General features: G+C 43.9%; 1 protein-coding gene across 1 annotated transcript; it reads right to left on the bottom strand.

Annotated features, from left to right (window-relative positions):
• Positions 1–1,667: 1,667 nt before the first annotated feature.
• LOC146583802 (ankyrin repeat and BTB/POZ domain-containing protein 2-like) lies at positions 1,668–26,002 on the bottom strand. Its single transcript, XM_085281291.1, has 17 exons — positions 25,006–26,002; positions 14,444–14,572; positions 13,270–13,477; positions 13,025–13,177; positions 12,529–12,694; positions 11,446–11,535; positions 11,266–11,367; positions 11,042–11,138; positions 10,569–10,695; positions 10,225–10,478; positions 6,699–6,877; positions 5,839–5,944; positions 5,651–5,753; positions 4,059–4,131; positions 3,906–3,974; positions 3,128–3,241; positions 1,668–2,538 (listed from the first exon to the last, which is right to left on the bottom strand). Exons 1-17 carry the CDS (start codon positions 25,883–25,885, stop codon positions 2,293–2,295), a joined length of 3,096 nt encoding a protein of 1,031 aa, XP_085137417.1. The 5' UTR covers positions 25,886–26,002; the 3' UTR covers positions 1,668–2,292.
• Between the last annotated feature and the right edge of the window lie 329 nt (positions 26,003–26,331).

Genomic DNA, 26,331 nt, shown 5'->3' with positions numbered 1-26,331 from the left:
CGAAAAAGATACAGGCTCAAACTGTTGAAAAACCATAGAGCATTCAGAAACTGGGGTTTGGTTAACTGCCGGTAGATATGGTGCCCTTAGTGCTGAAATCTATCTATCTATCTATAAAGTAATGTAAGAATTTTTCACAGAGCGCCAGGGAGGCGTAGAGCAGGGATTATCAACTGAATTAAAGATTTTAAACAGAACTTGTGGCGTATGACTGTGGTCAGTAATAAGTTCTGTCAGGAAGAAGGCTTTTGCAATTTTGACAGTCTTCTGATATTTTGATCGGCAGTTATGCAGGATTTCCAGGGACACCTGAAGTTTGCCTTTTTTCCATTTCCTCTCGGCTCGGTGACATTCACGCTTGAGAGCGCGGGTGGATTCATTCAGCCATGGTTGGTAAGCCCTTAATGGAGCCACAGTGTTTAAAATCGAGGAGCATATTGAAATAAAGGAGTTAGAAAATTCATCAACCGATATAGCTGAATTAGAGTTGGTATCATAAAAAGTAGAGTTAGTAAAGGCCACAGAGAAGCTGGTAATCTCAGGATTAATCGTGCACACTTGGCACAATTCAATTCCACATTACAAAGTTCAATATCAAACATGACTGGGACCGAGCGTCGCTTATATCCGTAATGTGCATGTCCAGACCATATGACAATACCAGATCAAGTGTGTGGCCTTGGAGTACATGGCAGGAGGCAATTGCCGTACTCGAAATTTGTTTTTAAAGACCAAGGCTAGCCCTCCACCTCTACCCGAGGTCCTGGGACAGCTCAGAAAGGCACAGTTTGGGGGAAGAAGTTCCAAAAAGGAAAAGGACTCACAGGGGCGTACCCAAGTCTCCGTCAGGAACAAGAAATCTCACCTTGATTAGAGAAAAAAGTCATTTAGGATTAAGGACTTGTTCTTTAATAAGCTGGTGTTGAGCAGTGCCATCCGGATCGTAGTCACATTATCACTTCTATGAGTGCGCCTCAACAGGCGTAGATTGCTGTGCTTCACGCCACCTCTGGAGGTCTGCATCCAACACCAAGCAGGTAGACCGAGTGAGCATGCTGGCCGACATGGCGAATCAGCCTAAAGGTAGACCAGTCCTGGAAGGATGGGGAGGAACGTAAAATATCCAAGATAACATAGTGGTTAATCACTTCGTGTGACTTTAGGTAGGCCTTGATGCGTTCACGGATACCGCTCCGTTTACCCTGTCTCCTAGGTCGTTTTTTCTGTAGGAGGCAAAAGACAGGTGGCGTACGAGGGGAAGAATATCCGTCGAAAGCGGGGGGAAAGTCCCTGGTTCCCAGCGTACGTCTGGCGTTTGATGGTTCAATGGTCGAAGATTCAAAAGAGCTTGACGATCATAGGCAATTAGTGCAAAAACAGCCGGGAAGCATACATAAAGCAAAACGGCAAGCAGTACTCAGAGCTTGGGGAGATGAAGACGGCCTGGCGTACACACTGGCGCCATCTTGGATTCGCTACACTAATAAGATATTCTGTAAATGTAGCCATAAATGAAGCTCGCAGTCACTCAGGCTCATTGGTGGTATTCTTTACAGGCAGTCTTTTTCTCCCACTTTCAAAAAATGAATCTGTTCTTAAAGCCTATTGATGTAGCACCTTTCACCTTATCAACGGTAACACCTTAATATTCCCAGACAGTCCGTCCTGTTAACAATATATGGACCAAACAATTAACCAGTCAATCCTGAGACAGCAGTGCTATCATCTATGATGGTTTCAAACTGAGTTTCCTTATATTTCCCCAGACCATAAATCTTTATTTAAATGTCACCAAACCATTTAGCAGTTTCATGGAGTATTTTTAAAATAGTGTTCCAGCTTCTCCGTTTATGTCTGTCAGTTAGCTAGCTCAGCGGTCCCTAACCTTTTTTGCGCCACAGACAAGTTTATGTCCAACAACATTTTCAACATTTTCACGGACCGGCCTTTAAGGTGTCGCGGATAAATACAACAAAATATAACCAGTACTGGTACCAAAAAAAAGAAGATTTATTCATAACACACGGGAAAAGACCCAGGGAAACAGAGTTAACGATAAAAACGATTAAAAAAAATAACACTAAAAACCCTGAAAAACATAAATTTCACACCCGAGCCTCAACTCTCGCGGCCCGGTACCAAACGACTCACGAACCGGTACCGATCTGTGGCCTGGGGGTTGGGGACCGCTGAGCTAGCTAATAAAATCTGCTAGCAACAGTTTTTCAGATTACCACAAAAACAGGACTGAATCTGACAGCAAGTCGAACACAGTCAACATTTCCACCATTTCTACTCTCGACATGCAGAGTGGAGGATATAAAGTCTCTGGATAAGTACATTCTCCAAGTCCCTTAGGAGGACCAGTAGATCCTGATCTTGGTCGAGTCCAGATCGGGTGCCCAGGCCTGGGTATAGCAGCTCTTGACTGAGACCTCCTAGCAGCAGGCTGTGGAAGTCCTCCCTGTCCAGGAGCTGATCCATGTTCTGCAGGAAGAATCCTTCACAAAACCTGCAGAGTTCAGCTCCTCCATGGTGCTGCAAGTGCAGAAGCTGAGTCAGTGTCTCTGCGATAATCCATTTTATATATGATGTTGATATAAGAAATTTTTCCTTGGAGATTTTTTTCGCAGCAACATTTATGCAAACAGTTGTTCCTTCTATTATGATCTTGAAATTCGAGTCACCATTAAAAAATACAATAATTTTTACACCTAAAAGAAAATAAGGCTCGAGTTTTTAGTTTCACAGCCTGAAGCATGAAGGTCTAAATAGAACATGGTCCAATCAATCAAATGTAATATGAGAAATCACAAATTCTGCCTATTCTTTATTTTCTCTGTAATCTAAAGTAATAAAGTGAGAGAAACAGTTTGTGGTGGAGTTTATACGAGTCCTATCATCAGGTTCTGTAACTGCCCATCAAAAGGCAACAATCCAAAACTTTACCTGAGTTATGTTTGATCAGTCTCCCCTTCAATTTCATCTTTTTTGGGATATTTAGATTTGCCGTGGCTACTACTACTGCTACTTTTCATGACAGTGCTTTCATATGCAGTCTATGGTTTGAATAAAAGCTGTGTCCCAGATATCTAACTGTCTTACATGTCAGCTTGTGTGTTTTTACCTTAGCAGCCTTGTATATGCTGACAGTATTGTCCAGAGTAAGGCTTTGCGACAGTGACATTTCACAGCGTCTTTGCAGACCTCGGAGCTGGTAGAAAGTGGCCACTGGCAACAGCTATGAGACAGATACCAAAGAGTAAACCATCAGTGTACTTTACACTATTTACAAAGCTGGATATGCACACACGAGTGGTGAATACACGTTAAAATCATTTGTGGATGTGTACTTCTGCCATAGTAATAACCTGATGGTAAAAATGGCCTGTATTTGTATAGCGCTTAACTAGTCCCTAAGGACCCCAAAGCACTTTACACATCCAGTCATCCACCCATTCACATTGGTGATGGCAGCAACATTGTAGCTACAGCCACCCTGGGGCGCACTGACCACCACCAGAAGGCAACAGGTGAAGTGTCTTGCCCAAGGACACAACGACTGAGACTGTCGGAGCCAGGGCTCGAACCGGCAACCTTCCAATTACAAGGCGAACGCCCAACTCTTGAGCCACGATTGCTGCTCCTGTCCAAAAAAGCACGTTACCAAAAAGAAATGTTTGACTGATTTGCCAGCAGAAACAACAGAAAATAACAGATGCCGTCTAAAATATTTGCCCCGGTGACAGAAGTAAGTCATAAATAGTTTAAACCTACCTCACAGTCAGTGGCTTAAAGAGATTCATCTAATGAAACACAAACCAGTACAATCCACAACAAGCTGGAAATCCTAAAAAAGGCCCAGACTGGAGCAGGCATTGACTCACAGTCTGTGGGACGTTTACCTTCAAAGCTTCAGAGGGAGACACAGACAGCCCCTCAGTTCCTCCACAGTACAGAGACTTCATCATCATCTGCAGGGAAACAAACAGCCTTCATCCACCTAAAGGTCTCAGTCACATCTGCACCGAAGCACAAGGAGTAAGCTAGTTCCTCACCTGGAAGGTGCCGTAGGTCATGTGATTGATGTGGACGATGTTATCGGGGGAATCTGCGAGCAGCTGGCGAAACCTGCCAGGACAGAACGCACATCAGGACACATTTCATTCTTTAAAAAGGCGGTGACATTCGAGGCCACTTGTTCACATAAACTTTCTAAATAAAGTGTAAGAGCTGTTCTGAAAGAATTAATGATCAATAATCACATTAAAATGGATACTTTCTCTCATTGGTTATCATAGCACACGGAAGCTCACTGAGGAATGCCTCCTATTAGTGGATGAAAGGTTCATTTCTAGGTAAGCAGTGCTCAGCGCCATTTGATAAAATGAACATTTAAAGTTTGGTTCTAAATCATGATGTGTCCGGGTGTGGTTGGTGGCTCGGCTGCAGGGGAGGAGTGGAGCAGCAGGTTCAGGGTGTGCTGTGTAGGTCTTCCCTATTTCAGTAGCAGCCGGGCTGGAGAGAGAGGAGCTGCTGGAGCAGCGTGCGCCGGAAAGTGCCACGAATAATAAAAACGGATTGTATCAAAATAAAAGAAAAAGGCAAAAACACACCCACGGAGCCGTGTCGGGTCACTCAGTGAAGTTACACGTGCTATTTAAAAAATAATAATATTGGATCCATTTCACAATGTTGATATTTTGAAATTGATCTCACATATTGTGAGAAGAAACAATTAAGGTATAATTATTTTGTATTACTCAAAGGTTTCATGAAAATACAGTTTGGTGCAGGTTAAACTGCTTAGCGAGCAGTACTGTGGTGAAGCTTACGGCAGTGCAGTGTTAGAATCAAGGGCGGCAAGCAGCAACCACAAACAGGTCAGCTGATCACAGCCTGTATGCAAAGACAAAAAAACTGCTCAGGCGTATTTGTCTTATTTCTAAATTATTTTCTTCCCTCACACTGGTCCAACCTGCCAAATCCCACTTTACTGGATCTGAACACGCCTACTCCAATACATACGTACATCAGAATATTTAGTGTAGTGGACAGGTTCCTCTGTTATGAATCATACAAAGCTGCTTCACATCTTAGGTTAATTTCACACTGTCAGCACTTTATAGTGTGCTTAAGTGTTTTTGAGTCAGCAGCATGTTTGGAGAGTCTGTTGGGGGATTTCACTTATCATAACTCTTCTAGACGAGCTTTGCTTAAATAAGAGCTCAAAATAACTTTACACTAGAGCCATGTGCAGTCCCTCATGTCCTTCTCTGTCTGAATTAGAGCTGTAGAGTTAATCATATTAATAATATCTGCTCTCAGTGACATCATACAGATCCAAGAGTAGAAAAACTGTGAAATGTAGCGTTTAGAGGAGTCAAAAGCTTGAGCCGTTAGCTCACCCAGACTTCTTATTTACACATGTACCCTGACCTCATTATTGGAAATTTAACTACTTACAATTTACATGTTATGCAATTTCTCCAAGCATTGCGTGCACGAGCCTATATTCTTGCATTGTATAGTCCTTTTGCCACATGCCCTTACACATTAATTTTGTTTGCATTGACTAGAACATGTCTGCAGCCTCTTATAGGTTAATAATAACAGGCAGCTAATGTCAGTCAGAGAAGAGAGATGATACCTGTCTGACGCAGACATCAGCAGCACTCGGTGTGCAAAGAATGGGCGCCCGTCCACCATGAATGTCACATCTGACATCTCTTTGTTGTTCAGAAAATGAATATCTGAGCAGAGACAACCATGTAATCCTTCATAAGTTGGTCAAATGTAACATGTTAAACATTGACACTGGCAGGAGGGGAGTGTTACCCAGCTGTGTGGACAGAGTGACGTCCAAAGGTGGGACCGGAGGAACGGGAGACGAGCCGTAGCAGAGAGAAAAGACAGTCGCCAGACGCTTTGTTACCACGTAGTCCTACATAGAATAAAACAGAACAGGAGATCATCGTAGCACTGACCTCTGCACATTCAGCAGCACACATCCACACACACAGTCCTTTATATATGCTGTATTATATAAGAAGACTGATGATCCAAACTCTGACTCCTCCAGTGGTGAAGCATCTGCGGGAAATTTTCCCCGAAGCATCCATCAGCATGTGAGAATGACACTGATGGATGTGTGAACGTGGCTCACACTAATGCCACTGCTGAGTGCTGTGATGAACTTTACTGAGAAATTACCAAAGAACAAACAAGTATGTAAATAAATGAGAAAATATTTTTATAATATGGTGTCATAGTTTGAACAGGTTTGAATTTCAGAATAGTCCCCAGTGCAGGTATAAATGTCCCCAAATGGTTGGCTCTGTGTACCTTTTCAAAAGTGTGGGAGTGGTCGGGAACTACGCTTCGTCACGTTCTGCAGCAGTATCATTGTGACACACAGTTTGTCTTTCATGCATGGGAGCAAAAAACCAACTGAACATCCGCCACCTTGTAGAGCTAGTAGATGTTTGTTGTACTGGGCACAGAGTGTGACACCACTCTCTAAAATCTGTTTAACAATAAAAATGTACCATCGCTATTTTTCAAGACAGGTCAGGAATCATCATTTCTGTTTCTTTTGTTTAGCTGCTCTGCCTCAAACCCTTTATCCGCATTTCCATGAAATTATGGAAAGACAGGAAAATCCACATAATCAGAGATGCAGAGGTGCTGAGTTGTACCTTGGTGGTCTCCAACATGCTGAACATGAGCGGGATGCCCGTGGAGAGAAGCCCGGGGCTGTAGTCCTCCGTCCTGATAGAGGTGAACTCTGTGAGGAGGGAAATGATGACATCGTCCCTACACAGCTGTTGGGCTCTGAGCAGAGACTCTAACCAGATGTGCAGCCTCCAGGGGACACCTGGAGAGATCAGCGAGAGGGAACCAGGGAACGTGTTTGAGGTCTTTGTGCAGTTGGAGCCAGAAGCAACAAGCTGTTAAACTACTGTGTTTTTCCCCGCCGCTCTCTGGATTGCTGCTCATCAAAGCCAAAGGAAATAGGAAGCTGCAGGCAGGTGATTGCAAATGTTCCTTTTATAAAGACGCTTTCAATGCAATATATGGAAAACCACCAAGTTTCCTGGCATCATACAAAGTTTGGATTTTGAATGCTTTTGTTAGTTCATTCAGTTTATTTCACTTTCATTTGTTGAAGCACACAAATACAAAGAGAACGTGCACACCTCATGGACAACAAAAAAAAGGGTTCAAATTTATATTGAAATTTGTGCTGTCAGCATTAAACGCGTTAACGAGCTAACCGTGCTAACGCGTTTAACGCTGACAGCACTAGCTGTCACATCCTCAACTTCTTTTACGTCTCTCAGTGATCTAGTATTTTTATATACACTCAACAAAAATATAAACGCAACACCTTTGTTACTGCTCCCATTCCCCATGGGATGGACGTAGAGACCTAAAATTCATTCCAGATACACAATATAACCATCCCTCCCAAACAGTGGTCACAAATCAGTCCAAATGTGTGGTAGTGGGCACATCTGCCATATTGAGATAATCCATCCCACCTCACAGGTGTGCCACATCAGGATGCTGATCTGACATCATGAGTAGTGCACAGGTGTACCTCAGACTGCCCACAACAAAAGGCCACCCTGGAATGTGCAGTTTTGTCTCACAGTAAAATGCCACAGATGCCACAAGCAATGAGGGAGCGTGCAATTGGCATGCTGACAGCAGGAATGTCGGCAGTAATACACCCAGCACCATCATTTTAAACACGGGGGCCCCGCAGGGATGTGTTCTGAGCCCCCTCCTCTTCACTCTGCTGACCCATGACTGCACTCCATCATATAGCTCCAACCTCTTCATCAAGTTTGCGGACGACACAACGGTGGTGGGTCTCATTAGCAACAGGGATGAGACCGACTACAGAAGTGAGGTGAGACGCCTGGCCACGTGGTGTGCTGACAACAATCTCTCTCTGAATGTGGAGAAGACGAAGGAGATTGTTGTGGACTTCAGGAGAATGCACACCCAACATGCTCCTCTGACCATTGACGGAGCGTCTGTGGAGAGAGTGAGCAGCACCAAGTTCTTGGTTGTGCACATCACAGAGGATCTCTCCTGGACGTACAACACCACAGCACTGGCCAAGAAATCACAGCAGCGTCTCTTCTTTCTCCGCAAACTAAGAAGAGCAGGAGCACCAGCCCCCATCATGTACACTTTCTACAGAGGCACCATCGAGAGCATCCTGTCGAGCTGCATCACTGTGTGGTTTGGAGCCTGCAATGCGTCCTGCCATAGAACCCTCCAACGCATAGTGAGGGCTGCAGAGAGGATCATTGGTGTCTCTCTCCCCTCCCTCCAGGACATTTACAGCACCCGTCTCACTAAAAAAGCCCTTTGCATAGCGGCTGATCCCACGCACCCAATGCAAAGCTTCTTCAAGCTGCTGCCGTCAGGGAGGAGACTGCGGAGTCTCCAGGCCAGGACCAGCAGGCTGAAGGACAGCTTCATCCATCAGGCTGTCAGGAAGCTTAACTCCCTCCCGATTCTGCCCCCTCTCCCCTAGTAACGAAATTTCTATTCTCTGTATGTCCTGTACATGTGGCAGAATTGACAAATAAAGTTGACTTGACTTGACTTGAATGTCAACCAGATCTGTCGCCCGTGCGTTGAATGTTCATTTCTCAACCATAAGCCGTCTCCACAGGCGTTTCAGAGAATATGGCAGCACATCCAACCGGCCTCACAACCGCAGACCTCGTGTAACCACACCAGCCCAGGACCTCCACATCCAGCAGGTTCACCTCCAAGATCGTCTGAGACCAGCCACCCAGACAGCTGCTGGAACAATTGGTTTGCACAACCAAACAATTTCTGCACAAACTGTCAGAAACCGTCTCAGGGACGCTCAACTGCATGCCCGTCGTCCTCATCGGGGTCTTGACCTGACTCCAGCTCGTCGCCGTAACAGACTTGTGTGGGCAAATGCTCACATTCGATGGCGTCTGGCACGTTGGAGAGGTGTGCGCTTCACGGATGAATCATGGTTCACATTGTTCAGGGCAGATGGCAGCTGAGAATGTCCCAGTTCTTGCATGGCCAGCATACTCACCGGACATGTCACCCATTGAGCATGTTCGGGATGTGCTTGACCGGCGTATACGACAGCGTGTACCAGTTCCCACGAATATCCAACAACCTCGCACAGCCATTGAAGTGGAGTGGACCAACATTCCACAGGCCACAATTGACAATCTGATAGACTCCATGCGACGATGTGTTGCACTGCATGAGGCAAATGGTGGTCACACCAGATACTGACCGGTTCTGGGTCCCCAGACCCCCAATAGCCCAAAAAACTGCACATTCCAGGGTGGCCTTTTGTTGTGGGCAGTCTGAGGTACACCTGTGCACTACTCATGATGTCAGATCAGCATCCTGATGTGGCACACCTGTGAGGTGGGATGGATTATCTCAATATAGCAGATGTGCCCACTACCACACATTTGGACTGATTTGTGACCACTGTTTGGGAGGGATGGTTATATTGTGTATCTGGAATGAATTTTAGGTCTCTACGTCCATCCCATGGGGAATGGGAGCAGTAACAAAGGTGTTGCGTTTATATTTTTGTTGAGTGTATATAAAAATACTAGATCACAGTTTTAAACGCTCGCTGTTGAAACATGTTTTCTTTGTTTTCCAGATTGTTCTATATGTCGACACACCCTCCTGTCAGATTATAATAACTCTATCAAGCAGTGAACACTTGAGGTAGATTTTCATGTCCCAGCAATGAGCTTCATAAATACACCTCTGTGCCTGCTTCTTGGTACTGTGCTAGGGCTGCACACTAGGCTAATAGTTTCAATGTGTTCACTTCACTGGACGTGTGTTTTTAAATGAACTAATTTTTCAATCAATTTGATTTCATTCGAGCCAATTAAAGTAACAAATAAGGTGTAACTGGGCTCATTATGAAGCTCATGATGAAGCTCTGTCTGATATTCATGGATATTTTCATCCTGAGCTTTGTAATAAAGGACTGTAAATCTCACATTTTGCTCTCCTCTGATTTCTTCAGCATGAAATTTTGTTTTTATCTGTCACAAGTTTACAATTAATTACGCACATTTCAAAATTATACCAGGAGCCTGCAGTGCATATGTATTTACTTCTTAATTAAAAGTCGATTACCCCAGTTCAGAGTTCCTCAGTTTGACATCACGTGCTTACCCATGTCTCTGAGCTCCATGGTGACGTCCAGGTAGCCGTGCTCCGCGCTGTAGTAGGCTGCCTGCTGCAGGGCCTTCATCCTGTTCTTACACAAACTCGGAATAATGCTTGGGGAGTCAGGAGCTAGAGGCTGTGTTGAAAATTTTAGTTCCTCTTCCTCCTCATCCTCCACTCCTTCAGCCAGGATCTCTTCCAGAGAGAGGATGTCCTCCTTCCTGTGCTGTGGCTGCTGCAGAAGCCTCCTGAGGATGTTTCTGCAGGTGGAAAGGGCAAATGTGTTGCTATATATGTGTGAAAGAGCAAGGTAAAACAGGAACTGGAAAATGTGGAACTTTAAGTCTCACCTGTGCCCATGTGCTGCTGCATAGCTAAAGCAGTTCATGTCTTCATACAGCGGTGAATTCCCATGATGCACTTTGATCAGAGGGTCTGCTCCGTGAGCGAGCAGCAGGCTAACCATGTCGTAGTAACCTGAGAAGATCGGATGTTCTATTGGTGGATCCATTCGAAACATGTGACATGTGACATGTGTGACTCGTGGTCACATGGCCCCTCATAGAGCCTAAACTGGCAGCGCTGTCAGTATACAAGTCATTATTCTGCTAAAACATCTATTCATACAAATAGTTTTCACCAAACAGTCAACCACGCGAAAACCTCAAAATAGATGTTATATTGTAACCAGTTTTTATTTACACCATTGTAATTTATTCTTATTAACAATGTGTTTCTGATCAAAAAGGTCCACTTTGGTAAAGCTACAGTTTTGTCAGTTAACTTCAGATTACATACGCTAAAATGTTCAGCAGAATGATACCTGCTGCAGCAGCTAGCTGTAGTGGTGTCTCAGCTGAGCTCTCCTGACTGTCCAGCAAGGCTCCACCCTCCACGTCTGCACCGGCCTCCAAAAGCAGCTGCCAGCATGAGAAACACGATACTGTGAGAGACTCATTCAGTCAGACCACTGCAGCAATTAAAATGCTAATTTCAGTAGTCCAGTGAAATGTTTTTCTGCTGATGGAGTCTGTTTGAAGGACTCACCTGAGCCACGGACAGGTGACTGTGAAGCACAGCAAATGTTAAGGCCACCCAGTGCCGACTGCCTGGGTAAACAGACGGATGTCTGGCAGAGCTGCCAGGGACCTGAACATAAAGCACACACATACTTCACAACCTGTTGTTATGCAATGAGGTTTTACCTACACCACCATCACTCTTTACCTGCATGTCCAGGTGAGCTCCGGCTTCAATGAGCATCTGCACTAGTGCCTCATCTCCTGCTGCTGAGGCGTACATTAGAGGGCTCATTCCCTGCAAGAACACATAGTAGGTTTTGTTTCTTTTTATTTATGTACATAATTTAGATACAAAGTAATACAATGGAAAACACATCAGGAGACAGAGGAACAGAATGACATCCACCAGTGCAACTATGTACACATGATATGTAAGATGTATTTAAGATTTTTAAAATGTTAATGATTTTGCATCGTGAAAATAGATACAGTTGTATCTCATTATTTGTGCACAAAAGAAGAATCTACATTTTTACATTTGTAGATCGTAAATCAATGCAAGACAAAACAAACGGACTAATGCATCGTTTGGCTCGTAGAGTCAGCTAAAATGAGCAGATCACATATAAAAACACATAATCATTTTAATTTTGCAATAATGAGCACTGGACAATACATGTCATTACAGTAGATGTCTTTCTCAAAGGGCTGGAACTAACTTTAAGGAAGTGATACCGCCACTGTTATCTTCTTCCATCCATGTGCCGAGACAATGCAGAGCAGCTACCTAAACTCTGCTACGACAGAGGTCCATGATCCTATTATTACGGTTACTGTTATCTAGCATATGATAATGTGACTACTCTGAAGAAGAAGCCAACAAATCAGACACACTTCAAACTCTATAAATCTATAAAAAAGAGATCTGAGAGCAGAGACATCATCATGTCAGTGCAGTCAGACTGACAAAGAGTCACAGCTTTGTTGAACCAATTATTCCTTTAACCTTAACTAGCAATGACTTGATGAATTTCTTCGCAAATAAAATTGTAACCATTAGAAAACAAATTATTCATAGCTGTCCCACAGCTGCCAATATTAGACTCTGTCTCCTATGAATCTATCTGTATACTGACAAAGGTATCACATTTATCCAGCAGAGCTCTTCTGACCTTACTCTGATTGGAGTCTTCTCAGTAAATTTTTAAGCAGTTTTCTGAATTACATTTTAAACGTATAAACATCAACCTAGTATCTGTTCCAGTCACTGAAACACAGCTGCACTCACCTGATCGTCTATAGTGTTGACACCTTCAGCTCCTAGAAGCCGGGCGGCGTGGTGGAGCAGGTCTGCTCGGCCACACGAGAGCATCCTGAATCCTAAATCCAACTGGAATTTAGCCGAAGCAGCTTCTGCATCCAGACATTTAAACAACTGGAAACAGCACTCTGGCCTGCAGAGTAACACAGTAAAAAAACAGGTCATATCAATTTAACTCCTATCTGCACGGCATTTTTAGAGAACATCCACCTATTAGAGGACTAGATGCTGCTCATACTGATATCCATACAGCTTGTTTTGATATTCAGGGTTCCTGATTGGAGGCTCGATTTCCTTTTCTTTTTTGTGGTCACTAGGCAGTCTTTCTGTACCTGGAGGATCTAAGGCATCCTTTCAATACAGTCTAGTTGAGAAGGTTGAATAATGCCAGACAGGTTGGTAATCAGTCAACTCCAGCTTTGACAGTATACACGATCAGTGGTTTTATTCTTTGGTGTCCTACCTCAGCTGCCTGGGCTCACAGTCCAGTCCTGGCAAAAGCTGTCTGGCCGCCTGTCTGACATCATCACTATCAACCAATAGGCTACGGCGATGTTCAGCGTGCACCACGGCAACACGGATCCACTCCATGAGAGGAGGGAGGAGCAAGAATGGCCTGAAAAAAGTTTAACATAAGACAGTATAGAGATGGCCACACACACACACACACACACACACACACACACACACACACACACACACACACACCTCTCTCTGCTCAGTGTCATGGTTGGAGGGTCAAGGTTGGGATTCTCCAGTGATTCCATCTGTGGGCTGGACAGGAAGTAGTAGAGTGTGCGGAGGGCATCTGGAGCCCAGGATACTGGCATTTGATTGGCTGAAGAAGAGTGGCTGATGGAGGCACTCGAGCTTCTTAGACGCTGCATGTGGTGCATTGCTCGACACACCAGATCACCTGCAAAAAGACAGGAACCATCATTTCCCACCACCACAGGCTGTCATATTTCAGAAATTTCAGAAAGTTTATAAACTTAATATATTTGTAGTTATGTCTGTTTTATGGACAAAGAAATAATGTAAAAAAAAAAGAAAAACAACAGCAATAATGAGGCTGAGATTATTTGCCATAAAGCTCATACAGTTACAATTTAATTTGCATTATTTTTCCCTCTGATCTGCCATTTACCTGCTGATCCAGTGTTTTTGAGTTATGAACCTTCCAGTTTTGTTGACATAGTGGATCACAGTGGGTCTGTAATAGTCAGAGTTCTGGAGTAACAGAGTACATGTACCAGCATAATGTATTTAAAAACACAAAATATGAGTAACTGTATTCTGTTACAGTTACCACTTAAATAAGTGATAATTAGAATACAGTTACTTTGTTAAATGCATTACATGGCGGTCATTTCCTGTTTCATATGTTAGCCCATCCCCTCTCTAATTGTGGTAATTCCACGCATTGCAGGAAGCCCAAACAAAACACGCAATAAGAGGCTCTAATGTAAGCGTCCTGTTAATGTTGGTGGCGTCAGTTACACAATGGACCCGGCGCCAGCACAACAGAGCCAGCAGTGCACAGGCAGGAATGCATTTCTTATTGACCGTGCAGCCAAGCTGCTCTCAGCGTCAAAAGACTCCAACCTAAAGAAACATCTGGAAATAAGTTCTTTTTAAAAGCTAACGTTAGCCTACTGCAGCTAGCTTGTTTTAGTTGTGGTAGCTACCTAGGTTATGTGCCAGATAATGAGGTGCGGTGGGCTGCAGGGTCTGAAAGTGCTCTTGTTATTTGGACACAAGCCACAGGTTATGGAACCAAGTGGAAACACTGTGTCCCAGGAGTCCGACGTCGGTCACAGTTTAAATAAACACACACAAAACACAGGAGCCTACTGTGCTGACTGACACAACACACACGTACTCAGCTCTCCAATGCTGCCAACGCAGGTGGCAAGGAGCGCCTGCTCCAACATCCGCAGCTCCAGCTGGATGTAGGCATCTTCCCTGCTCTCTGTGTATGGGCTGATGTGGGCTGGGAGTGACAGCTCACCTACAAAAACAAAGAACATTTATGAAGCTGTAAGTTTTTAGCCAAGTTTCCTGCATAAAGGTGGGAGTTGGTTTGTTGCATCACTTTGGCCTATGTACGTGGTTGGAGAAGGTTCTGTCTTCAGAAACTCTTTGCCAGTTTTAAACTCATCACTGCAACGTAGCATTACAAAAGTATCTCACAAACACACAGAACATCATGGATACAACAGTTCTGAATGCACTGCAGCACAAAAGCTCTCTCATGTTATTGACATGATGCACCACCACTTCAGGCCATCTGCTAGTACGATGCGATGCACTCACTCTCAAAGCCAAGCAGCCACTTTAGAAAAGCCCATACAGATATACGCCAACACACACACACACACACACACACACACACACACACACACACACACACACACACACACACTCGTAGATCCCTGACCATTGTGTGCTTTTGAATCGGGGATTTGCTGACTCGTAATCTTACGCACAATGGAAGCCACATCACTGATGACAATCTGCAAAACCTAAAGCCCAACAGAATACAAATCCAGCTTTAGTGAGGCATTCACAGTGATCATGTATGGAGACATGAACATGACTCACCAGCCAGGACAGATGGGGATGGTGAAGTGGTTGTAACCACTGGAGCGTTTACAGGTACTTAGTTTTCAAGTTCAATTCAATTCAGTTTTATGTATATAGTGCCAAATCACAACAACAGTCACCTCTATATTGTAGAGTAGATTGTACAATAATTGTAAGAGCTAGCTAGAGTAAGCTAGCATTTTCTGCATCCTTACTATACTCCAGTGTTTTTAAAACTTAAGATCCAGCAGATTTCACAGTCAGAAGACAGACAGATCTTCATCCTCTTTGATGCCTTCCCTGCAGATGGCGGCCCCTCCCTGAACCTGGTTTTGCAAAAAGAGGTTTTGGGGGTCTTTTTCTCCCCACCGTTGCCAAGTCCTTGCTCACTGTGAATCATGTAATTCCACTGGTTCTCTCTATGGTCAGATCTTTAGCCTTGACATGACCATAAACCACAGGTGTCGAGGGCCGGTGTCCTGCAGGGTTTAGATGTGGCCTTGATCCAACACAGCTGATTCAAATGGCTAAATGACCTCCTCAACATGTGTTGAAGTTCTCCAGAGGCCTGGTAATGAACTCATCATTTGATTCAGGTATTTTCACCCAGGGTGAAATCTAAAACCTACAGGACACTTGAGGCAGTATACAGCTCAGTGTATTAGAAACAATATTCACCGTACGGTGTGGCCCAAACCTCATCCAACACCTCTGGGATATACCAATGTTAATCAGACTGTTTATCAGCCTGAGCTGATTCATTCCTCTCTACTGAAAAAACATCTCTGCTTTCTAAAACCAGGCCTGGCCAGAAATAAAGAAATCTTTGGTTAAAAAACGGACTTGTGTAGGTGATAATCGATGCTCATTACCCTGCTATGTTTACAGACAGGAGACAGGGTGAACAGGCATCTATTCACTGGTGCACAACAGGGGACCAGTCTGCAGTGGACAAAGCACAAATCACTGTTCTCTAATACCGACCCGTGTAGGACCGACCCCCCCTAAAGACACGCCTGAGCTCCTGTTCCCAACACTGCCCTGCTTACATCCAGAATCATGAGTGATTAAGTCATTTCCTTTGACGGTCTCCTTGTGTGTACCTGCGGCTCAGTGAAAACAGTGCTCAACAACCCTCGAGCCTGCAAGCACACACTGTGAGAAAGACTGAGTGTATGTGTGTGTGTGTCCCAAATGGAGAGAGAGGCTCAGTCCCCGGCCCCGAAAACAACAGCTCTTTTCTGCTGCATGGTATAATACTGCAAGTGTTTGGCTGAGACAACAGAACCAGAGAGTCAAAGGTTGTGTGCGTGTTTCAGTGTGTGTTTGTGTGTAAGGGTTTAAGGTTACAATCTCAGTCCCGATCCAGACTAAACCAGGAGAGAAGGAAATACATTAAAAAGAAAGAAAACCTCTGCAGTGCTGTGAAAACGGGTCAGATAGTGACAACATGGAACATTTACATGCAGAAGGTTTTATTATTGCTACAAAAATAATTTAGAGTAAAGACTAGTAACAAGAGTAAGAGTAATGCTCATGGCATCAAAGCAATAGAAACTCAACAACATCCAACTGGAATCATGTAGGCAGACCTCTGTCACCTTCTCACTGTGTTTATTCACCACTCCCCATTTAGTCATGAGTTATTATTAATCTCTGGCTCTCTTTAACAGAGGGTCTTTATCCTGTCTTCCTTCTCTCACTCCAACCAATCGCAGCAGATGGCCCCGCCCCTCCCTTAGCCTGGTTCTGCAGGAGGTTTCTTCCTGTTAAAAGGGAGTTTTTCCTTCCCACCTGCGCCAAAGTGCTTGCTCATACGGGGTCACATGATTTTCAGGGTTTTGTCTGTTGTATTATTGTGTGATCTTTACCTTACAACATAAAGCACATTGAGGCAACTGTTGTTCTGATTTGAGAAAACGGGGAATCACAGATTGTTGCTAATCAAATAAATTAAGGCTTTTTTGAACTTCTGTTAAAGTCATTTATAACCTGTTGCTGTTCTAATATTTTGGGACTACATCACACTAGAGTAAAAATAGGATGTCAACTAGCTGGGAACAAAAGGTTACCTGGTGATCACATCTTCAACCAGCAAAACTGTGGATGCAGTCGAGCCTCTGCATCTAAAAACTGAGTCAGTAGTCTCGAATTCTTTCTAATGGTCATCAGGGTCAAGTTTAAGAAAATGATCTTATTAATCATTTTAAATAATTTATTGCATAAAGGCCTTCTTAAGTATATCTCCCTGTTCATACTTTGGTTCGTTAAAATAGATGATAAAGGCAGAGCATGCTTTTTGCGACTGACAAATTGTAACCAGACCATTAGGCATGCTTTGGATGTAAGATGCATCCCTCACTTATTTGGCTTTCATTCTACTAAGGACATGGCGTTTCATTTCTTCTGACTTTTCTCAATTTAATTAGCCAAAACCTGTACCCCAGTTTAAATAAAAGTTAATAACTAGCTGTGGTATCCATGGTGTCAGTGTCTCCACTATAGCACTGCCTTTTTTACCTTGACCTGTTGGTCAGAATATTAGAGAGATGGATGCTTAACCCAACAATGTAGACAAGAGCCTGCAGCTACAGAAATATTATAACCATGAAAAAGGGATTTTTGAATTCACACAGTTCACCCAAAAGCACCAGTAAGTCACTTGTTTGTGTAGTATACAGTATGATAATACAGTACAGTACAATACAGTATGATCCTAAACAATCTCAGTGTTTTAAGCGGAGGTCAGAAGGTCAGTCAGAGCAGGGGTTAGCTCAGTGTTCATAACATCAAGGAACCTGAACAGACTGTTTAAAGTCAACTTATGGTAGAAACAATCCGTATCAGGGCTTTTATGATACGATCTCTGTTTCACATGGAGCCAACATGACAACACTAATGGAGCAAACATGAAGAAACATGAAGTGCCAAATGGCACAGAAACAGAGAATCCTGTGCTCCTACTTGGGTGGGATTAAATAAAGCCTCCGCTCAGAGAAATGTCAAACACACAGGCAGAAGATGTTGTTTTCGTCGTATAATCTGGTTAAAACCTGCAGGCCGCATGTCTGGAGCGATTCTGTGTTGGCTTGGGGCAATGAGCGCACAGAGCCAGGAATCAGCAGCCATGAGATGCTGTTAACAGCAGAGCAGAGCTCCAACATCCAAACGGCCTCCTGTCACAAAGAAGTTTACAGTTTGATTAAAGCTGGTCAGGACAGAGCCGTCCAATGTGCTCGACCTCTGGTTAACCATTTACTTTGGTGCAGTTGTCCATAAAATGCTCCTGCTGGAGCCTTCCTCTGTGGTGGAGCTCACAGATTGTATCCTCCTGCTAATACAACCCAAAGTAGCCAAGCCATTAAACATTAAACCACATTTTCCTTCTGTTTTATAGTTTCACATAAAGGCCAGATGGAGATGACATTAAGTGACATTTGGTAGCCAATGAGTGTTGGATTACTCCATGTAATCTGACCCAGCATCAGATACTGTCTCCAGCTGGCTGCATCCACGTCCTCCTCAGTCATAGCTGACACACACACACACACACACACACACACACACACACACACACACACACACACACACACACACACACACACACACACACACACACCAAGTTTACCAAACATTTCAAGTGTTCATTAGTAAACTTTTTTTTTGACTGTTTTATCCTTTACACTTAGTTTTCTTTTATGCTTTCATATGCAATTTCTTTTGCTTTTGTGTTTTAATGCCATTCAACTTGCTAGCTGTTTTGGTACCTTGCCATAGCCCTCATCCTTCCCTGTTACTTCATCCTATTCTCTTGCATGTTAAGCACTTTGGTACACCACTGTTTTTTTGTTTTTTTTGTTTTTTTGTGTCCCGTTTGGATCTTTAGCCGTCAGAATTGTTGTCTTAAGGCCAAGAAAGATGCCAAGCGGATTTATTTTACCAAGTGGATCATCATGGCTGTGCCATATTGGTCCATTTGATTGACCTTTATTATAATTATGAATTTATTTTATTTTCGGTTGCTACAAACGGGACAGACATGACTGGGGGATAGGACAGGGAGAAAGAATGAAAGAAAGAGAGGGAGAGAAAGAAAACCAAAGGGGAGAAGAGACGGTGAGAAAGGGGGAAGAAAGAAAAACCAAACAAACAAAACACCTGGATCACCTGTATGGAGGAAAAAAACAGAAGAGAAAGCAAACAACAAAGAGCAACATAATAAAAAACAGCACCATCACAATAAACTAGCTAGCAGTAGATAACAGTAGATACTAAATAATAAACGATATTGTGCAGCACGCAAGATAGACAGCGCACAATGTGCTTTGAGGCAGCAGCCAAGAAAGCTGTAGTCCGCGTCTGTGAATACCCGTGTGTACACCTGTGTGCATACCTGTGTGGATCAGCATGCTTGTATTCCAAAGGTTTCTCCATGTAACGATCTGCTAGGGAGTGTGGGGAGCAATAGCCCCGTCCTCCAGGGTATGAAGCAGGTATGGAGGAGATCCAGGCCCCAGAGTACAAGGACCCGAGGAGGACCACCAAAAGGGGGGGAACCGTGCCACCCTCCTGGGAAGAGCTGAGGAGAGCCCCAAACGAGAGGTCACCCAGCAGCTACGGAGCAGAGGCCAGAGGGGGTTGCAGTGGCGTGCCCGTGGGTTCTGCCGGCAGCCAGCTGTGCCAGAGAGGACCGAGCTTCAGGCCCAGAGGCCAGAGGCCTGCGAGCATCCCACCCCCCCGGAAGGGGCCCAGCCGGGCCACAGGCGCCAGGCCCCACCAATCGGCCACCAGGAGTGAGCTGGTACACCACTGGTTTTTAAATGTGCTATATAAATAAAGTTTGTTGTTGTTGTTGGATAATGCTTCAAAATATCTGCCCAAAGATAGCTCCCACGACCTTGCACAAAGGATTGTGACATCACTAATAGTACTGATTACAGTAATATTTGGTTGTTGAGATCCTGCCTGTAGAGCTGACACAGTAAATAAATCTAAGTCAGCTTTCACATAACCAAAGCGTTCTTCAGGTAAGCCATCTTTGTTGGTGACACGGCAAACACCATCATGACCGGGTGCGTCTGCTCTCTGAGCCATTACCAGTTTGCAGCAGAACAACTGTAACCACTGTATTTGCTGCAGAGTAATTCATCTGCGCCTCTTTTTCTGTTCTCTGTCATCCTGCTCATGACCCAGAAATCAGCCTCATCAGTGCATCGTGTTGAAGGACGTCAGAGTTATTCAAATATATTTGGAGGAAAGAGGAGAGTTACTGAAGGATGCTCAGGAGTAAAAATAGTTCACTGATTTTTTTAACCTACACAGAAGCAGATGAAAACTACAGATGTCACAAAGGAAGACAAAAAAAGCCTCATGTAAGGAGTTCGCTCTGAGCTGATCTGACAACCATGTGTGTTGCAGTGTTAGCCTAAATCTGCTTTCTGTTGTATTTATTATGAGCTGTGTCTGTGGATGCTATCAGCAAGCTGTCTGCAAACAAAGTGGAAATATTTGCTCAGGTTTCACTGCTTTTCTTGCCAGATCAGGAAGAACACTGTGGCTGTGTGTGTGTGTGTGTGTGTGTGTGTGTGTGTGTGTGTGTATGGGTCAGAGGCTAACAGCACTCATTCATTTACTTTCCCTGTTCGTCCTCATTTGAGGGTTGGGACCTGTAGTATCCCAGCGTGTTGCAGGCAGTTTGAACATATAAGGGAAACGATTCAATTCAGTGTCATTTATATAGTCCCAAATCACAACTCTGTTTCACCAGGTGTGGTCACTAGGTTCTGTAAGCATGCTGTTGTTGAGCCAATATTAAAAAGAGCGGTTTGGATCCAACACAGCTTAAGAATTATAGGCTTATCTCTAAGCTTTCATTATTGTCAAAAATTCTGGAAAAACTAGTTGCAGATCAACTTACCACTTTTTTTTAGAAAAACATGAAATTTATGACAAATTTCAGTCGGGTTTCCATAAAAGTCACTCAACAGAAACCGCAAAATTAAAGTCTCTAGTGACATTATGATGTCAGCTGACTCCGGAGCATCCTCAGTCATGGTTTTGTTGGACTTAACATCTGCCTTTGACACCGTTGACCATACCATCCTGATTAACAGGCTCCGGGACATAGTCGCTGTATCCGGTCTGGCTCTGGAGTGGTTTCAGTCACACCTCTCCAACAGATCTTTTAGTGTTTTTGCAAATCAGTTTATGTCACATTCTAAGGATCTGACATGTGGGGTACCACAGGGTTCAGTTCTGGGACCGATTCTTTTTCTGCTGTACATGTTACCTCTAGAACTTATAATCAGGCAGTTCCCTGAGGGGTCTTATCACTTCTATGCTGATGACATTCAACTCTACTGCTCTTTTAAGCCGATGGAAGTCCATAAACTGTCCTCTTTAATTAAATGTTTAGCTTCCCTTGAGCAGTGGCTTGGTGACAACTACTTACAGTTGAACTCTGAGAAGTCAGAAACATTAATTATTGCCCCCAACAACCAGATATCTCTAATCAAACAGCATCTTGGTTCTCTTGGCTCATCTGTTCACCCGAGCCTCAGGTACCTTTTTTTTTAAAATTCTGCCATGTCCCCAAAACAACACTCTCGACAGTTCATTAGGAACTGCCTTTTCAGCTAAGAAACATCTCCAAACTGCAAACTTTGTCTAAATCTGAGTTAGAAATGGTTATTCATGCTTTTATTTCATCTCGCTCAGATTATTGTAACAGTCTGTATCTTTGTTTGAGCAAAAGGAATCTTGACCGTCTCCAGTTAGTCCAGAATGCTGCTGCAAGGCTTTTAACTAAGACACGAAAAACGGAGCACATTACACCAGTGTTACGCTCATTACACTGGATTCCAGTACATTTCAGAATTCATTTTAAAATCTTGGTACTGATTTTTAAAGCTTTGAATTGTGATGCCTCTGCCCACATTTCTCAACATCAACCCCACACTCCCTCTCGCAGCCTGAGATCATCTAATCAAAGGCTGTTGGTAGTCCCACGAACTCGTTTTAAGACCAGAGGTGATAGATCTTTTAGAGCGGTGGCCCCCAGGTTGAGGAATGCTCTAACTCCATCATTGCGTTGCTTTAATTGTATTTATTCTTTTAAAAGGCAGCTTAAGACTCATTTATTTAGACTAGCTTTTAATTAGATTTCTGCTGTAAGTTTGATTGTGCTGTTTTTTTTTTTATGTATATCTGTTTTTATATTACTGTGAAGCACTTTGTGGTTTTTATCCTGTGAAGAGTGCTATATAAATACATTGAACTGAAGAGAACAACAGTTGCCTTGAGGCAAAGAGGTAAAGACCGGTGACGGTGGGAAAGAAAAACTCCCTTTTAACAGGAAGAAACCTGACAGAACCAGGCTCAGGTAAGGGTGACCATCCGCTTGGGATAAGGGGAGAAGAGTAGAGATTGTGGAGATACAGAAATAATTCTTTTATTGCTGCCATATAATCTGCATCATTATAATTGCATTAATAACATTCTTTACAGCATTATTTCATTTAATAATATTTCTTACAGTATTGATATTGCATTTGAGGACCCTTCCATTAAGTATTTTATACATACTGCATATCTGTGCTTATTTTGAGTTGATGTTCGGTTCATTAAGGGTCTTAAGCTTCACTGGCGTGACTGTCCAGGTGATACATGCTGAGGGAAACTAGAACATAGAAGGATAACTGCAATGCATGCTTACAACACATATAATCTAGGAATAGGCCTGAGCAGAGGCCCAAATGTTCCCAGCTTCTTGTTGCAAACCTGTTGCATTTTACTTTCTGGCAACAGATGACCAGAGTCAATAATTAGCCCCAGAGACCCTGAGGGCTTGAAGTTTATTACCTTGCATGGAAGGTGTTATAGAAAAGAGAAGTTCTATGTCTGCTTATAGCTATCAAAGATGTACAAGATGTACGATTAACTGTGACTAATGTCTGGTACCTATTTTAATCTGTCATTGACGCCATGGGGGGGGGGGGGGGGGGGGGGGGGTGTAACCCCACTGCTTTATAAGTGTCCACAACATGTATTTTGGTCAGAAGACATATGTTGATGTTTTCTCCGGGCTGTTAATAAACTCAACGTTTGATTGCACTTTTCTGGGGCCTCCGTGGTTTGCGACACTGCTCTACATTGATCGATTTCACGACAAGATGAATGATAACTAATGATGAAACGCAGGGTGGTGTATAAACACACAGTGGGTGAAAAAAAGGTAAGTGAAGAGAAAAAAAAGACAGTGCATCATGGGAAGCCCTCACCAGCCTTGGCACAACCAAGGGAGGATTCAGGGTCACCTGATCCAGCCCTAACTATATGCTTTATCAAAAGAAACAAAGTTCTAATCCAAATCTGTAAAAACGTAACCATCTGTCTCCCGAATTCAAACATGAAGCTGTCAAGCCTCAGTCCTAGCATTCATGTGGATCTTGCTTTAACATGTACCTCCCACTTAAAAGCTGCAGCCGATCAAGCACACCTAATGATGGCAACAACACTCTCCATCAGCAGCACCCTCCCACAGCAGGAGCAAGGCCACAAAGACTGCTCAAGAATACAATAAAGAGCCCAAGGAATTAATCTGCCCTTCAAACTCAAGGCCGAAAGCATCTTTTGTCAATTTTGTGACATAAGATTCATGCAAACTTTGCTCTGTAACACTTCCTCAGTTGCTCATTGTCCATGCTGTGATTATTCAAAGGCAAAATATGTTTAAGAAGAACAAAGCTGACCTCAGTGAGTCTAACAGACAGTGTTTCCTACTTACTACCCAAAATGCCTCTTTCCTGTCTGAAGGATTTTCTAATTGCTCTCTCTGTGGTGTTTGTAGACTTCTTAAGCTTCTGGTTCTTATTATCGGGACTCTGGAGAGTTCTCAGCAATTTAATGCCATCATCAACTCGTCTAATCTGTAACACTACCCAGTTCAACAGAGGACCGAGTAGGAAGTCAAGGTTTTTCCCCTCTGTAGTGAGGTCAGCCTGTGAAGATGTAGCCCACAACCGTCAGTCACAGATGCATGTATGCATGTATGCATGTATGCATGTATGCAAGTCCTGGCACTGTACTGAAGAAGAGTTTTTTTTCAAAGACTGATTGAAATAACAAAAGCTGGCAGGTTTTCATCCAGACATCTTCCTCTTTCTCACAAGCTGTGATGTGAAAGTGTAACAGAGAAAGAAGAGGAAATATCACATATTATAAGATAAATGTGACAAAAATTTGGAAAGAGAAATCTCAGCAGAGCCTCAGACTAGCCTCAGACTAGCATGCTACAGCTGGACATAGTGTTGTTGTCTCTATATATGACATATATACAGTATATATATATGACTCCTATAACAGCAGAGGTCAAAAGAACACTGCTTCACTGTGACTGACAGTGAAGTAAGAGCTCCAAAACAAATAAGTCCTAATGGACAAATCGTTTTGTAACCAGATGAACATAATTATAATAAAAGTGAACATTAGATTGGAATGTTGCACAAAGAACACATTGTATCCACCGTATCAGAAAAAAAGGTGTCAGAACCTTTTTTGAACTTTCTGAAGCACCGTTTGTGGATCTGCTGGAAGGTAACTTGGATGAGTTGGTTGTTGTAAAGCTATTTCTTATTTTGGATTTTCTGTAGTTGTCATTTTTTAATCTAAGGTTCTTGACAGGGGAGAGAAAAACAGCCTGTACATGTGCATATAATACCTGCTTTAAACTTAAGCGATAAATTAATAACATTTGCATTTTGATCCTTTTTTGTCTTTTTATTTAGATCAGAATTTTTAAAGATCTATACTTTATTAAAAGTAAGCTTCAAAATCTCGTCATGAGGTCACTGAACTCACCACTGGCATTTTTGCCACATATGAGATGCTCGTAGACCTGCAGCAGCCCCCACAGCTCTGCGTCGTTGCTCACAGCTCCATCCAGCAGCTCGGTGGTCACCGGACCGCAGATGACCCCGTCGATCTGCCCTCCCTCCTCTTCAGCGGTCAGCCTCGCCGCCTGCAGCCCACGTCCTGCCACTTCCTCTGCCAAAGTTTCGACACAGGCTGTTAGGCACACTGCAGCGTACTCGTGCACACGAACCGACACCCGCGTCTCCACCATCCACCTAAAGAAACGGCCCGCGGAGAGCGTGAGGCCGCAGCGCGAGGACTTGCCGCGCTGACGCGCGGTGTTGCCTGAGTTCATGCAGTACAGGGACACCGCCTTCACAGCAGATGAGATGCACTTCTCTGCGAGACCCCAACTCAACACCAGCCTCACTGCGCTCTGCACTTCCAGCCGTGTGCACCGCCTGTGCAGCTCACTCAGCCGCTGAGCCTCCCGGGAGATGCGCACCAAAGCTCTCCGGAGCAGGACAGAGAGCCGGTGGACCGCTTCCCTCGTGTATGACGCACGCGTGCGGGCAACTTTACGCACAACTTCCAGCAGCTCCTGTTCGATCCAGGGATACTCCTCCAGCTCGGGCAGAAAGGGGCATTTCGTTAGGATATCTATCACGTCCTCCGGCAGCGTGCTCACAGTGTCCCAGCTACCGTTTCTGCTGTACAGGGAGCCGGCGTGCTGCCAGCAAGGACCCCGGTGAGGTGTGTTCAAATTTGGCTGCGAGTGCCCCGACCTGCCCGAGGACAGGCTGAGTGACGGGCAGTTCTCCCCCGCCATATAACCTGAGTCCAGGCACAGGCCCTCTAGGGTTTTAATCAACACATTGTTGGACATGATGTGGAGCTCTTTACGCACAATAAAGAACCCAGCTAGTGTTTACCATTCCAATTTTGAGCCCCAGTTTAAAGAAGAGAGGCTCCTACATCCAGTTGCCAGAAACACACAGCTGTAGGAGAGGCTATACCAAACCTGACCGCAGTTTAAAGAGGGACGGAGTGTTTTACGCACAAGCGACCAATCAAACTCGAACTCACAGTACTGCCACAACATCCTTTTCACCCTGCTCGTCAGCACCTCCCTGCGGCTATAACTACGCGTGATTATCTGTGGGTGTGTTAAAGTCATTGGGAAAAAAAGTCTGGTGTATGACGTTCACATTAAAAACTACGCTGGACTAGAACTCCTTTTCACCTCAGCTGTTTTTACTTTCCAAGTTGGAAAAGCCCAGATGAGACATATTTTGTTAAAAGCCAGCATGAACAACACGGAAGCTGAATTGT

The sequence above is a fragment of the Mchenga conophoros genome, linkage group LG1 (genome assembly GCF_057382185.1).
Source record: "Mchenga conophoros isolate Kocher_MC1m ecotype Shallow Benthic linkage group LG1, M_conophoros_male_GT1.1, whole genome shotgun sequence".
NCBI classification, from domain to species: domain Eukaryota; kingdom Metazoa; phylum Chordata; class Actinopteri; order Cichliformes; family Cichlidae; genus Mchenga; species Mchenga conophoros.
The sequence above is the reverse complement of the archived record's forward strand: the minus strand, read 5'-3'. Positions and strand labels throughout refer to the sequence as shown.